At 41.6% G+C, this 16730-nt stretch overlaps 1 protein-coding gene across 1 annotated transcript; it reads right to left on the bottom strand.

Annotated features, from left to right (window-relative positions):
• Positions 1-224: 224 nt before the first annotated feature.
• Positions 225-16510, bottom strand: LOC126295107 (superoxide dismutase [Cu-Zn]). The gene is made up of 4 exons (XM_049987364.1): positions 16057-16510; positions 15882-15978; positions 7780-7967; positions 225-1433 (listed from the first exon to the last, which is right to left on the bottom strand). Exons 1-4 carry the CDS (start codon positions 16123-16125, stop codon positions 1323-1325), a joined length of 465 nt encoding a protein of 154 aa, XP_049843321.1. The 5' UTR covers positions 16126-16510; the 3' UTR covers positions 225-1322.
• Between the last annotated feature and the right edge of the window lie 220 nt (positions 16511-16730).

The following is a 16730-nucleotide window of genomic DNA, read 5'->3' as shown; positions in this document are numbered from 1 at the left end:
GAACATCCAAGCAATTTCAGGCCGGAAATTCCACAGGAACCAATTTCTTCACGAAGGCATCTTCACAGTACTAAAAGTTTTTGACAAGTTCAAAAACTTTAAATCAACCAGTCTCCCTCAATCCACCACATCGATTATATCCCATCTAATACGGTGAGTATTGTTTATCACAATCAATATTTTCTTTATTTCAGATAGTATTCGGTCATAAAAACAGCACAGACTGCTTTGAGCAATATAGTTTATTGGTTCATTATAGGTATCTTTTACAGGAACACAGGTTTTATACATCTTAAGCAAACAGCAGTCTCATTGAAGGAATGGCTGGAGGCCCACACCAGATGAGCTGATGTGTGAACACAAAACATCTTCACTGGCTTTATTTCATTCAAACTCAACATTCTCTGATAACAGCCAGAACCAATGAAACCCTCTCTACCTACACAATAACCAACAAAGTCAATATATTGTTCCCGATATCAAATCATTTATACCTGAACATAAGGCATAAAGAGTTACAAAAAAAAAATTGGATACAAAATAAAGAATCATACAACCGGCTTACATACTATAACCCAGCACTATACAACAAATGAGGAATTTAACAACTCACAAAAGTTATAAAATGATCAGGCACATGAGCCACTGAGTTTATTCGACTCAGTGTGATGACACAGAAGGCACCTCAGGAATGAAATAGAAACTATTTTCCGAAGAGGAACCATTAGCTGGCAACAGAGATAACTAAAACAAACCACACTTATTGCAGGACAAGCTTTGCCAATTTCCATTATCTTCTCTCCAACTTTGGGAACTCAGTGTGGCTCCGAGCAGCAACAACATACATCAGGTACACACGTTCAGTTCATATGGCACAACAGCCGTAAAATTCTTTAATTTTGTTTATATATGATATGCTGCACTAAAACATATAACCCCAACTTTGTTGCTAGTATCTTTGGTGGCTTGTCACCAAAGATATAAATAGGAGGAGGAAAAGCAGCATTTTAATATTTCCTATTACTAGTGTATCTCATGTAAAGAACGGCTTTTGTGAAATCTTGCCACGAATGATTGCTTAAACTAAGTAGTGTGGCAAAGAGCAGGGTGCCTCACAGATCCAACACAATGCTACACACAGGAAGACTAAACTGACATTTACAGCCAAGTTTTGAAGCAGAGAAACAACAACAACAAAAGAATAAACAGAGTGAAGGTCATGTGCCTGACAGACTCAATTCCCCCCTCAGCTAGACATCAGAGGGCTACAGTTTGGCAGCCACCACACTTGCTTCCTCTGAGAGGGGGACATCCGGACACCTTCATGCCTTCGCAATGCCGATCACCCCACAGGCAACACGTGCCCCGGCATTGCCAGTCGTCTTGCTCAGCTCGTGCCCCCCACGTCCCAGGTCGTCAGGATCAGCATGCACCTAAAAACCACAAGGAAAAATATTTAAGGAACAACATGCACAAGAAATAAATGTTGCAAGCAACTCTTTCTTATTGCCAAAAAACAACACAAAACAGCTGTACAAAAGTGCTAGTAATTTTTAAACTGAAATTACTACTACTATTTATTCTGTTGAAAATGACCCTGCTGGTTGTTTGTTAATCAGAAATGTACAAAGTGCAAAATTAAACTGGCCTGGTAAATGTAAGACTGGCACAGAATTATTCTTTTTTAGTGAACAGAACTGTAGCACAGAACACGTTGGAAGCCACAATTTGAAAACACAAATCTGTTGCCGTCACCTATCTGCACATGTGCATCTCCTACATACTCGGAACAGAGTACTCTGCTGTGCAATTATATTTGCGTGAGAGGTGCAGACCTGTTTCGTGCCCAGTTAAACAAAACGCAAAGTGGCGCTCACAACAAAACAGCGCAAGTTCATTGTCTAGTGTTATGCAAAGCCCAATTTGTGGAAAACTTGCTGAACTGTATGACAACAGTTTAAGACCAAGTTGATTGGGGAAATCGACAAATCTGCAATGCAAAACTTAGTGGAAATGTGGTGCAAAACTGAATCTGTAGTGAATAGAAATTAACTATCTGAATAGAGACAACAACAGGAAAGAGTGTCAGAGTGCAGGAAAATATGAAACAGTCCGACAAAATCTCTACATTATGTGTGCAACTGGGAATTTACAAGTCATGTCTAAACATTCCCAGAGAGTACCTGCATATGTATCTTTACAAATGCACTGCTGTGCAAGACAGAGTGTCTGGTAGAACTTGCGCACGCCGAGTTCTGCTGGTTGTTTCCGAGTGAATTTGAATTGGGACTTAAGATTCCTCAGTTTTTCATATCTTCCAATGAGCCTTGATTCAGTCTGTTAGTGTAGGTGAAGTTACATAACTTGCACCATTACACATACTAACTGGTATTTCCAGAAACTGCTTAATCGACATGTGGATCAACTCACAGGACATTAACGACTGTACGTATACTTTCTGCGAGACTGAGTAAAAACGCACACTGCCCTGACAACCTTGTCACAAGTGCATGAGGGGTGTGAGGAGAGGTGCAATTGCCTGGCCACTTCAATTGCATACATATCTCCTGGTGATTTCTACCTGTGCGCCAAATTGAAGTGACAGGTGCACTCAATCCTCTCACAATGAGAGAGCTACACCACCACCCTCCAGCAGAGCTGTTACACGTTCTAACATATTTGATCAGTCTAGCACAGTGTGCACTGACATCAACGATGGCCATATTCAGCATCTATTATGTTCACCAACAAGTGACAAGCCCAAGCTGGTCATCTTTGAAATATTTTTGCTTTGCCAACCACGTACAAGCAATCTGATTACGCCACAGCAGAGCATGGATTGCAAATGTAGCAAATTTTTTTCTCTAATAACTACTGGTCAGAAATTTAATATCACCAAACTACAGCCACAAAATGATAATCAGCAAAGAGCACAGTGAAATATTTCAGTATGTGGACATGTTCAGGTATGTCTAGCTGTGCTGTTTTGTTCAACTGTGTTAATTCTGTACTTTCAGAGGTAAAAAAAATAATGATTTTAGAAAAAGTGTTTTAAAATGTGATTCCTGTTTTCCTTACCTCAGTTTACACCAACCATCAGAAATGGTGAAAACTTGTGGCCTTTGCATTTCATTATTAACAATATTAAATCAGACAGTATCGTATCTACTATCTTACTGCAGTACATCTTGTTACCTCAACAAATTAATACTGTATCTGTAGCGTGGCCGATTCAGTCAAATTTTATCCAGTTAATATCACAGAAAATTCCCATCTAATGCAACCAGCCATGCATAGTAATTTAAAGTTTGCTTAGGTTTAACTGTTCACCTACAACCATTACCTTCAACGAATTTAATTGGGAACTGCACAACAATGCTGTCAGTGTGAACACAGCTTCTCAATATACACTTCCCCTCCTGTTATTTGGAAAATTTTGTTGAATTCTATGATTAACATTTTCACTTTTAAAATCTTTTGGATCACTTAGTAGCTGTTACTAATCACTTGCCATCAAATACGGGAACAGACAAGGTTTGATCTAATACCATTACACTTTGACCCTGTTGGCACCCAAAGAACAGTGGATGGCATTGTCCATATCAAGTCAGACAGGCTAGTAAAAAAATAATCTTACCTTCCTAGCCTCTGACAATTTAGCAGGTGTTAAAATGAAGGACTAAGTAAGGAACATATTTTTGTCTGCCCCCCCCCCCCCAATTAAAAAAATAAATTAATTAATTCCTGTTCCGAGATAGCCCTCCAAAGGCAACACTGCATATACCATTTTGAAGATGTGAATTTTTGGAAAAAAAAATTTAAAATACTGTATCATCTCTGGAACAGTTCTAGATATTTTGTTGGGTTTTTTATTTGAAAGATAATTGCTTTACAATTACAAAGAACACTTCCATCTGGAGATATTAGTCAAAGTTCTGAACATTTTATAGTTTATGGAATTTCAGAAATCCCAATCCATAAATTTGTTTTTGTTTCTATTGGTTAGTACCATATATTTCTACATTACTTGAAAAGAAGAGCTTCCACTTTTAGGTTGAACAAGTTTTCTAAACAATTGAAATTTCTGCGATACATAAAACCAGTTTTATTACCACATAATAACATAACAGCCTCAAAAATCTTAACCTAGCCTTATTTAACATAATTTTAGTTCTGTTAGAAGAGTAGAAGACTTCTGCCAAGCATTTTAAATGGTTCCAAAATGCATGTAAAAGGTCCAAAGACAGATGCTTCAATTCCTACAACTTCTGTGCACTCTGTTTTGTACAGAAATTAGCCAGGCAATGAACTAAAACTGTGTTCCATTGCTTCAGTATCTTCCTTTGGTATAGAGTGATGCCTTCAGTTGAACCAACAGAAACTGGAGCAATGACGATGTTCAAAACATTGGGAACAGGAAGTGAGCACTGTTGACATTGTCACTGTCCTCCAGCTGGAAACCTATATCCAATTTCATTTAACTCTTAACTGGTATCTATAATCTCTGCAATCCACCAGTCACAGTCATACAGACACCACAAACATCCCACTTCTCAGTTTGTGAATCTGGTCATCATTGTGCTGTTCCTGAGGTGTTGGCTGAATGAAATTTCTTCTTTCTTACTCTTTGAAGTGTATGCAGTATGAGTTCACCCATCACTTTGAGTCTAAAAATCCATTTCTCAATTCCTTCCACGGGAGTAGTTAGTTTGGACCATTCTTTTATTTCCTCTTTGGATAAAAGAATGAGGGCTGTGGCTGTGTAAGATTTCACAACTCTTGTAAAATCCTCAACATTCTGAGCCACAGCTGTATTTGCTCTGGAAAGATCATGTTTCCAAGGATGGTGCTTCAGCAGGCCTCCTACACCATCACAAGGCCCCTTCCCGTGACCAGTAGCACTGTATACTCAGTCAATTGGCACAAGCAACTTACTCAATTCAAACAGCTGGTAACAGTTTTTAAAGTGACTAGGAGCACCATCAGAAATAATGATGACCTTCTCTGCCCCTGTTTGGAGTGGGAGGATTTTGTGCATTGCTAGCAAAGCATGTGCCGAGTCCTGTCCTGTGTCATCAATTATAACTGCAACACCTGTAATCTTGTTTTGGAAATATGTCACTCCTGTAAAAAATTGAAACCTGGTCATTAATCCACTGACACCCTTTTACGTCTTGTGGGAGAATTACAGCCCAGTTCTCACCAAAATCACAGTGAAGCACTAAACATAGTTCTTCAGTTTATACACACCCTTTCACTTCTGCAATGTGTTGTTGCTATTTCTTCAGATGTTGGTGTGTTACTGCTTTCACTGACCATTTACGAAGTTCATCAATGAAACTGTCAAAGGCAACAGTTTTCTTTATTCGTTTATATTCCTCCCATGTCGCATATGTAATTTCTGCAGTTATCTGCAAAGGCTTCCAGGTCAAGTGTCTTAAAGACAGGCCTCCCTTTCCAAGTCAGTCACCACATTCGTGAAACAAACCAGTCTCTTGCTTCGCATGCCCAACTAATATGTCATCTGTCACATGCTCCAGTAAGTTCCTAAAAGTTACCACACAAAGGTCAAAATTCAAGCAGTACCCACATATGCAGACATCTCTAGGTGGGTGTCGAACTACCCACTTACGTCTTGGTGTACAAAATTTTTATCTTCCAATATGTGAAGTTGTATAGTTGCTCTTATAAATTGCAAAAGTTTCTATATTACTGCTAGTCATGCGCCTCTTCACTTTCACAACTTTCTGACCTTCAACTGTTACGGTTATAGTTTCTTTTCGTTGGCACTCTGGTGGGGGAAAAAAAAAAAAAAAAAAAAAAATTAGCTCTGAGCACTATGGGACTTAACATCTTAGGTCATCAGTCCCCTAGAACTTAGAACTACTTAAACCTAACTAATCTAAGGACATCACACACATCCATGCCCGAGGCAGGATTCGAACCTGCGACCGTAGCAGTCCCGCGGTTCCGGACTGCAGCACTAGAATCGCACGACCACCGCAAAATGACCATTATTTGAACCTGAGCTGCTTCTACAGGATGACCATAATAGGGGTCTGGTCTCCCAAACACTTTTACAGATCTCACATTTCTTAATTTGTCTACCATGTACTTTGATACTGATGGAATGTGGTTCAAAATTTTTTCTTTGAAAATGTCTCTGGAATAATAGTTAAAACCAGCACCTTTCTCACTGTAGGATGCACAATATTCAACAACTGAATAGATATTTGTGAAAAATTCCTGAAGAGGTGCAACAGTATTTTGCTTCATTTTCTTCTGAAGATGGAATATCTACTTTGAAGAGAGTGATCAGTTTTGTTGTACTGTATTGATCCATAGCTTAATTTCTCTGCACTTTCTTGATGCATAGGGCTTGTGACTCAGCTTCACTGATCATGGTTTTTTAACAGGACTAACACCTACCTCTGTAGTTGACTGAATCAGAGGTATTTAATTCTTCCTCTACTGATGCAAAATCAGTATCATCTGCACCATGGGAAGCTTCACCTTTTTTCAGATACTATCGCCGTTCTTCTGTCAAAAGATTTAGAACACAAAAAGTCGTCACTGGAAACATCTTCACTTTGAAGCGGACTTTTTACCTGAACAAAGTCTGTTTTTGTTTGTCTTATATATCACACTTATATGGATATGCAAATAGTCAGCACATTTCACTCTCCTGTGGCCCCAGTCAGAAGACATTTCAAACTGTCCTTTTCACAAAACACACTGCAACTGTCGACTGGCTAATTCCTCATGAAAACCCAGAACTCATTGGGTGGTCTCAGATTTCTTAGAAGCCTCTTCAGTAATCAAATTATTATTGAAGCTGAGCAAATACAATACAGAAACCTGCAATGAACAACCATGACAAAGAAACTGACAAGAAACTACAATAAAGTTTAAGAATGCTTGAATCCCTAGCAGCTAGACCACCTCACCCCTCAAAAAATGGTCATATTAAAGGATGTGCATAACAGTAATCCTATATCGTCTAGATATTTAAGATATTCTTTGCACAATGGCAATTTTGTTTGTTGTTTCAAGTTGCAAGTGTCAAAGCTGCATTTAGTTTCACTGGAGTCTTACTTGATTTATACTCTGGGAGGAGTGGGGGAGAGAACCTAATCTCTCCAAAAGGAGAGAAAACACACACACACACACACACACACACAATATTTTGAAATCTGGTAGTATGTATCAAAATAAGAAGAAATGTTCAGTAAACAGGGGCTCTAGAAAGCATACCTGAAAGAGCTATGAACACTTCCATATTCACTACTGTTAAACATCTCTTCTTCCGCAACCTCTTTCACTTCATCTGCCATTTCCAGTGTGGAACACACTTCCACTGTACCAGTAAGTGCAAAAATAAAAACATATGATTATTTCATACACTCACCATGAGCTGGTTCCATTAGAACTCTCATGTGCTGCATTCAGACATAAGTGAATCCAGTTTACACTGACATGTTTACTGCATGCTGTATCCATGGACAATAGAGAAATACGTCCTTATTTGTTTACTGTATTCTGCAGGGTATCCATAATAGCAAACAGTTTGCAGCAGAAGAGTGTTTCATACAAAGAAGAAAATTTGCTCCTCTCAAGGTACGCATTTAGCTCGCATTTACTGGATTTTTTTGTCTTCCCAAAATATAAAATATTTTAACATAATCTATAAACATATAACTTTACACTGCTGCTTTTCTCTCTCAGCACTATTTATGATTTTGAAAAGTTTTAGGACCAACAATCTCAATTTAATCTTACCACTAGAGTGCGGCCAATGACGTTGTGATCTCCAGTCAGTGAGATGACCTTGTCAGTGATGTTGACTTTGGCAACTCCGTCTCCACCTGCCTCTACGTTGCCCAGATCACCAACATGGCGGTCAGCGTCCTCGGGACCAGCGTGGTCCTTGCTGTGGGGGTTGAAATGTGCACCAGCACTCATGCATCCTGAAACCATTTGCAATGGAAGCTAATGCCAGTGTCCAGATGTTGGGCAAAAATCTGAAGTCACACGTATGAGGAAATGAAAATGATGCTGGTTTACTGAAAAGTATCTAACAAAAAATAAATCAGAAGGTGGGAAGGAGAGGGGGAGAATCTCTACAATTTAAGCTTTTTGATGCTTGCTTCACCGTTCCAACAATCGAGCTCAGAACTCCACGTGCATTATGTGGGGCTTCAAAAGTAACTTACACTATCGTTTCACGCTAAGTCTGTTCCACAACAAAAAAGGCGCATTCTCTCCACAGATTACAAGTTCTGGGTGTCCTGAAGACAACAGTTCTGTTGCAGTATGAATAACAGATGCACCACAGTAAAATTCTTGTGGGCGAAATGTCTAAATTGCACACAGATCAAATTCAGCGTCACGTCCTGCTGTAATGAAATGGTACCAAAATGTTGATTAAGTCCGCACAGACAAGGGTGGTGGTGATCAGAAAGACCAGATTTTGCACCAAGCAGTTTCCGCCTTTTAGGTAAGCTGAAAATTTTCCATTTCTGCACAACTTCAATCTCTCTTACTAAAGGCACTTTATTAGGAAAATAAACTGCAAACAGTAACAGGTTTGAAGGCCAAACAGCAACTTACATGGGGTATAAAGGACCAAGCTATAGCGTCTTAAGTCCTCCCGCAAACAAGTCTCAAGGTAAAACAACTCCCAAAATTAGTTCAAGATAGTAGTAGGGCATAAAAGTAATAGGGGAAAAAACAATGAAAGAGGAAATGAAGGAGAAAATGAAGGAAGCAAACAAAGAGCAGAAAACGTACACCACAAGGAAAAGCAGAGGAAGGTATCAAAATCATTGAGGAGATGGCCTGGGCTGGCTGATCACAAGAATAAAAAAGGATTAGCCACCCACTCCGCACCACACTAAAATTACCAGCCTAAGAAACAAGGTAAGATGAACACACAGCAAAAATATGAACATCAAGGCAAACAAAATGCAAAGAAATAGTGACAAAGAAATAACATGGAGGGAGGATGGAGGCATTTAAAAGAAGGCTAGATGCCCATCCTTATATTGCATGATAAAAACTACCATCACAAATAAAACATAAAACAATCGGCCATTGAGACATTGTCAGCCAGCATCGCAGGTAGGATGCTGAGAAGATTAAAAGCCCACCGCAGAGCGGCTATAATTTGACAGCCCAACAAAATGTTGACGACTGTCATAGGGGAACCACAGCGACACCAAGTGGATCCTCACGACACAGAAGGTGACCATGTGTTAGCCACATATTGCAAATACGGAGCCGGCAGAAGACAACAGAGCCCCTGCAAGTGACTCGCATGGATGACCACCACACACTCTGCGTCACCTTGGTACCGTGGAGTTTATTTAGTGTACTGAGAGTGCACTACCAGATAGCGAAAACTTTGCAGCAGAAGACTGATCGCAAATCAGCCTCCAGCAGGCCAAACTCCAGAATTGGTCTACTTGTTACATGTGTGGCCAGGCAGTCAGCACGTTCACTGCCTTTTATCCCGGCATGTCCTGGGGTCCAAATGAAGGTCACTGAACATCCACTTTTACCAAGGGTACAAACAGACTCCTCGATAGTCATTACCAAAGGACGTCGAGGGAAGCAGTGGTAGAGAGATTTTAAGTTGCGTAAGGAGTTGCTACAGATGAAGGAGCAGATATAGGCAAGAGCGTATCTATCACGCTACCAATTCAGCAGTGAAAACACTGCGGCTATCTGGCAAGGAGCACTGCTCAGTATGTCAAATGTGAACCGCAGCAAAACCATCAAGACCGTCTACATTTGATCCATCGGTGCAGACTATTTCTGAGCCCTAGAACAAGAGAAAAATTGCCAGTAGAGTTCCTCAGGTGGAACCGAGCCTTTTCGGCCTTGCAATAGGTCCAGCTGAAGCCGTGGCCAGGGTATGGACCATGGAGGTGTACATAAATTGATTCGCAGGAAAGGTGCTAGAGGGGAAGCGCCAAGTTCAGTAAAGAAGCAACTTTACACAGCTGTCAAAGGGATTCCCAGTTCTAGGCTGCTGTTGTGGGAGAAGGAGTGCCATGTTAGGGAAAATAAGACGGTAATTTGGATGGCGACACAAACTATGAATGTGGTCAGAATAATTTGCAAGCAATAGTTGCTGCTGGAGGCATAATGGAGGAACGCCAGATTCTACGAGGAGGCTGTTCACTGGGCTCATTTGGAAACTTCCTGTCGCAAGCCAAACTCCAAATTGGTGGACAAGGTCCACCAGACGCAGTGTGATGCTGAAACATAGACCCCCCCCCCCCCCATAGTCAATACATGACTGTATGAGGACATTGTATAGCTCCAGCAGTGTAGAATGATCAGCATCCCAGTCCGTGTGGCTCAAGCATCGAATAATAAAGATGCCGCCAGCACTTGTCCTTAAGCTGATTAAGATGGGGAATCCAAGTTACACGGACATCTAAGACGATGTCCCAAAAATACAAGTCTCCACTACATCAAGGAGCTGGTCATCAAGGTAAAGTTCTTGATGGGGCGAACAGGACAAATAAGTGCACAATGCAAGTCTTGACAGCCAAAAACAAAGCCGTGAGTGAGAGCCCACGACTGCCTTCCATATAGCTCCCTACAACTAGCGTTCAGCCACACCAATAGAGGAGGAACAAAAGGAAATACAAAAATCTTCGCCATACAGGACGGGAGATACTGAGGACCCTACTGCTAATGCGAGACCACTGACTGCAATTAAAGGGTGGGACACTCAGGACAGAATGCTTTGGGACCCCATTCTCTTGTATATGGAATGCACTATGGGAAGCACAGACGAACTCAAAGTGCAGAGTTTGAAAATGTTCTGTATAAAAATTGGGAGCAGGCCCTGGAGACGCAACTCGTGCAAAGTAGTGAGGATATGAAGTCGCCAAGTGGTATTGCAGGTCTTTGCCAGGAAAAAAAAAAAGAAAAGAAAAACAAGAAGAAGGGGAGGGAGAGAGAGAGAGAGAGAGAGAGAGAGAGAGAGAGAGAGAGAGAGAGAGAGAGCGAGCAATAAAGTGTTGTGACTGGGAAAAGGCTGATCGAATGGCAGACTCCAGGTGGACCATGTTGTCGATGGTGGAGTGCCCTTTGCAAAAACTGCCCTGGGACCGAGCCAGAAGAGCTCAATACCCTGGGAGCCAACCCAACTGCCAGCTCACCATACATTTCAGCAGCTTGCACAGAATGTTTGTGAGGCTGATAACTATCATCAACATCTAGTGGGTTCTTCTCAGGCTTTAGACTGGAACGATGATCATTTCTCACCATGCGATGGGAATTAGTCATTGCTCCAGATGCAGTTTTAGATGGCAAGGAGAGGGTGCTGGTAAGCTGCCGACAGATGTGTACGCATTTAGGAATGGATGCGGTCTGGGCCAGGGGATGTGTCAGGACAGTCGGCAAGGTCACTGAGAAATTCCCACTCACTGAAGGAAGCATCGTACAACTCGGGGTAGCACAAATCAGAAGAATGGTGGTGGTGTTCCGCCCACCGTTTGTCGAGACGAAAGGCGGGGCGGTAATTCTGAGATGCAGATGTGGGAGCGTAGTGCTTGGCGACACACACTGCAATTACACCTGGATCAGCAGATACAGTTCCATGTGTAGTAATTCCAGGTACACCTAGAGGCACCTGTTAGCCATAAAGTCATTGGAGCTTGGTCCAAACCTGGAAAGAAGAGGTTTGTGTGCCAGTGATGGAGACATGGTAGTCCCAACACTCCTGCTTCTGTCATCTGGTGACTAGGCTGACCTGGGCACAGACCCGTTTGAAGGCAATGCGGTTCTCCAGCAATGAGTGGCACTTATGACATTGGAGGGCCCACCTACTGTGTGTAATGGCCACAGTGACTTCCGCAGACAGTCAAGAACTGACTTCTATCGGGGGCAACCTGATGAACACGAGATTGCCAATTCAACTACAGCAACAATGGTAGTAGTGATGTTCAGGATCATCTCATTGATGTTACCAAGCAACTGAGAATAAACAGTGGTAGCAGAGGTGAAAGCATCTCTTGTCAGCCTTGGGAAGATACTATCTGGGCAAGTGTCGAGATTAAGAATCCTGGGGTAAGGACAGAGAGTGGAAAGTGGTCATTACCACGCAAGTCATCGTGTGCTCTCTAGGGATAGATGGCAGAAGCCAAGAAAAGCAAACAGAGATAAATGGTCGAGTATGTGCCATGGGCCACACTGAAATGTGTGGGAGCACCTGTCTTTAGGATGCAAAGATAGAGTTAATACTTGGGGTGATTCATCACCACCTGAAGGGAGGTACATGTTACAGATGCTAATTTCCAGTGTTGTCCTCACCCTAACAGCCACAGCTTCAAAAAGGTGTTTGAAGAGACACAGGTTTACTACAGAGGTAAGAACAAAGATACTAACTCCAACTGATTGCCAGTCAAATGCAGGGGCAATTTTTGTAGTATCCCAGATAGCCACAAAGGGGTGTCCACTTAGCAGGAAACCAGGTTTCCTGAAGGACAATGAAAAGAGTAGGTGTAACACGTGAAAGTTGACAACTCAGCCTGGTGAGAAAAAAAAAAAAACGCCAAAGTTCCACTGGAGAATGACGCTTTCTGTCATCGGGGAAGTCACGAAGTGACCAAGGAGGCAAATTACACCTCAGCATCACCTGATGCCACTGGCTGAGTGTAATCATCCAGTACTTTTGCATTGGCGAGACATAGGTCCTCAGGGGGTGCCAGAATCTCGGACAAACAGCCATGGGGGAGTGGTGGTGCAGGAGCGACTGGAGGCTCCCGTTTGTTAGCCGACTATTTCTTTGATGGTTTGTGCCCTCTCGCCGCTCCTTAGGGGCTTGCTAGGAGGGCTTCTAAGAAGTAGCTTTATTAACATTAACAGTGGAAGATCAAGCCCTTCGACCAGCTGCTAGTGGCTCTTTCAGCCACTGGCTGAGGTCCACTTGACGTGTGTGTGTGTGTGTGTGTGTGTGTGTGTGTGTGTGTGTGTGGGAGCTGGAGGTGACTGTCCAGGGTCTTTTACTCCATTACTCCATAACTTTCCACTCCTTTCGGAGTATTGGGCAGTCAGGTGAGCAGAGGGATGTACTCTCCACAGTTGGCATGCATTGCTGTCTCTACATGTGGCACTATATGCACCAGAAGGACATGTGCCTGAATTTCCAGCACTTAAAGCACCACAAAGGGGAGAGAGATAAGGTTTGACATCACAGTCGTATACCACCTTTACCTTTTCAGGTAGCAAATCATCCTCAAACGCCAAGATGAAGGCACTGGTAGCAACCCTATTTTCTTTAGGTCCCCTATAGACGCACCGGAGGAAGTGAACATCTGTCGTTTCAAATTGGCACATAGCATTTAGCTAGACATCCAACTGCAACAGAAGGTCGCATTGAAAAAAATTCCCTGGACCATGTTCAGCCTTTATGGTGAATGACTGATTAGAATGCCCAGGACTGGGTTGAAGATGCCATCTGAACCGAAGCCAACCCACTGTGCATTTTGGACAGCACTGTCACTTGCCCAAAATTATCCTTCAAATGATTTGGTCAATTTCATTGCAGGTGATCCACCTGACGCCAGCCACTCTGGTAAGGAGCTTTCCCCACAGGCGGCACCCAGCCAGAGCAAAGGCCACCTGGCATGATGGTCGTTGCCAGGAGTCCTGATGCCCAAAGAACATGGACATCTACTCCTTGGCATATGTGGGGAGTTCGCAGCTCTGGCGGCAACAGTGCATCCCTCTGTTGTAAGGGGGTTATCACTAAATGGGTACATGACAGCCCCACCACAACAAGCTGGCCCAAGAAATCCCGTATTTTCTTAGGGCAAAAGAGGGCAGTGGACTATGGAAGTAGATGATGTATTCTTAAGGTGTCCTTGCCCAGATAACTGGATTGTAGATGGAGTTCCAGATCCAGGACAATATCAGGTGCAGATGGACTAATTGCACACTGGATGTATGGCGCCCATCCTCAAATGTCCCACACTTCGAATAATTTTGAAGGAGATTTAGGTCAAACCCTGAAAGGGGATCATAACTGAGTCGGTCAAAAAGTGGGAGACCCCTTTTAGTCGCCTCTTATGGCAGGCAGGAATACCCCGGACCCACAACTGAATGAGAACACTACATGTGAACATTTAGTTTTAGCGAGTCAGCTGATTTAAGTAAAAACTGAAAGGCATTAGAGCAGTCCCTATTATCTGGCCCCTAAGCCTTATTTCACAACCACATCATTCACTTAGGATGGGGTAGAATGTGCTATTATTGAAGGAAAGAACTATGCCAAGTAGAAGTTATGATTGTTTAGAAAGTTGTTTATCTTACTCACATAAAGCAACCACACCATATACAGAAAGAAACATGAAATTCACTATCAACACAGACTTAGGGGTCCTGACAGGCCAAGATGTCAACTGACCATGACAATATAGTTTCACAATGGCGGCCCTGAAAATGATTACTGCACTACCACTGTTCACCCTCACCAGTTGGGCTGTAACTCCAACATTTTGAGTGATGTTAAAGACCATTCGTTAACTCCCTGAATCTAAACTTGTGTTAAATTTCAGCTTGGTGCTGAGACAAAGGCAACAAATTAGTTTTAAGTTACTGTAACAAGCATTGTATTACTATTACTGTAGATAATGTACTCCTGATCCAAGCAATTCAGTAGTAACTAATAACAACCATACTTAGTATGTTGACATGGTCCTGAACAATACACACATTATTCCATTTTATTCTAAGTTGTCCTATTATGAGAAGTGTTTATTAAATTTAATTCACTCAGTAAATAAACCTTTAAAGGCATCCTAACAGCTCTTTAAGCAAACTGTACCTCCACATTGTTATTCGTATTATTGACGGAGATTTTTTTTCCTGTTTAGTTTGGTTCCGATCGAATAAAAATTCTTCACTTTTCTGACAACTATTTCTACGAACCTATATCAGAAGCAAACATGGCTGAGGCAACACTTTACCACATATCTGAAAGACATTCAATTTCAAAGCGATCAATACTGGAGTACGATAACTTTATTCCGCGACACATATCATGAGGATAATTTACAAAGCTTTAACAGAGTTTCACGCACTTCCTATGTAACTAGGATTTCCATAGAAAACTTAAGCAATGCAATTTTTATTTCTCAGACTCTGGTTACGCTGGTAACATTACTACTTAAATTCTTGATTTAATTTCGTAATAACATTTTTTTAGCGCCGTTACACAGGAGCTCGTCAACACGAAAAGTCGCTTACGATCAGTATGATTCAAAACCTATCTGCACGAGCCAAGGCCGAAGTAAAAATTTCTTTACACGACGACGGTCACTATTTGTGTGTACCTGGCTCGTGTGAAGTCATTACATGTTTTGTATTTATATTATTTATCAAATATTCAACATATAACAGAAAATCTTTTTTACGAACGGAAACTGCTTTGCCATAGTCTTCACAAATCGTTTTTACTATCTCCTGACAAAACAGTCACGCTGCGACAAGATAAACTTGCCTCGGGGTAGAAAATTTAATGAGCCAAATATGTTGACCAGCGTCTAATGCTTAAATCTGTGCCATCGGTTGTGCTATGGCTTTCTGCTATTACATAATGCAGGTTGATTAAAAGATGCTAGTCACTGTAGGAACAGTGACTTAGCAGCATTGACAACTGATACATCTTATAGCTATCTAGATATTTCGGCAACTGTTTTGCTTTCCTCTTTTACTGCTAAGGCATTACGAGGTCACCTCAAATAGATTTACGCCAACGCCCCACGAAACGCCTTTTAGTCTTAAAACGAACGCTCCGTACGCTAAATAGAAGTTTCCTTGAGCATCTACAGCATTTATTGCTCATAGTGCCCCGAACTTACCGTTCGTGTTATCGCCAAATTCGTGCACATGGAAGCCGTGCAAACCCTTTGTTAAGCCCGTTATTTCACCTGTTACCTTGACGGGAGAATTTGCACCCTGAAAAAGAAAACAGAAATTGTCCATGTTCTTGTCTACTTTCTACAGATTTCTTTGCTAAAAATTAAGGATACAAACCTCCTGCTCAAAGTGAACTGTTCCTTTCACCTGTTCACCGTTCAACACGCAAACTGCTTTGATAGTCATATCTGCAATACAAGTTGTCGCTAACTAGGTAGACCACAACCCACCTACCGCTCAGCTTTTTCCTAACTAACAAACCGGCAATGAGTCCGCGGAATGTACTAGAATTGACCTTCAGAATTATCAATTTCTTTCCCTCCCATGAAAGATATACAGCAATGAATCAACCAAGTGCCTTGCTCTCGCACTTGATCGATAGCTATAATTTTCGGTATGTCAGAACTTCGGGAGATTTTTTTTGTTAAATTTTACCATTCCATATTATTTACTCGTTTCGTCGAAAATGTTAATTCATCAATCACAAATGTATGTAAGAAACTAAAATGGGAAACTCAATACGTTTATTTTGTTACGTGGTTTAAAACACTTACAAATCTTCTCTTTGACTCTACATCTAAAATAGAAATGGCACGGTGGAAGAACCTATATGAAAACTGCCCGGTTGGAGAAATATGCATTATCCACAGTATCATTGTTAATTAAATCAACGACTGGAGATGTCACTGGAAATGTGTTTGACAGTTTTTGGTGCACAACATCTTAACTCACTTTTTGTGCTTTGATTATAGCTCTGCCGTTCCTCGTCGTCAGGAGTACGTTTTAATGCT

This window comes from Schistocerca gregaria, chromosome 11 (genome assembly GCF_023897955.1).
Source record: "Schistocerca gregaria isolate iqSchGreg1 chromosome 11, iqSchGreg1.2, whole genome shotgun sequence".
In the NCBI taxonomy this organism is placed as follows: domain Eukaryota; kingdom Metazoa; phylum Arthropoda; class Insecta; order Orthoptera; family Acrididae; genus Schistocerca; species Schistocerca gregaria.
Note: the sequence above shows the minus strand (reverse complement) of the source record. Positions and strands in the feature narration are given on the sequence as shown.

Coding starts and splice junctions, on each gene's coding strand:
- LOC126295107 (XM_049987364.1), bottom strand. CDS start 16,125: ATGACTATCAAAGCAGTTTGCGTGTTGAACGGTGAACAGGTGAAAGGA. Junction 15,979..16,056: donor CAGTTCACTTTGAGCAGGAG/GTTTGTATCCTT, acceptor TTTCTTTTTCAG/GGTGCAAATTCTCCCGTCAA. Junction 7,968..15,881: donor ATTTGGCGATAACACGAACG/GTAAGTTCGGGG, acceptor AAATGGTTTCAG/GATGCATGAGTGCTGGTGCA.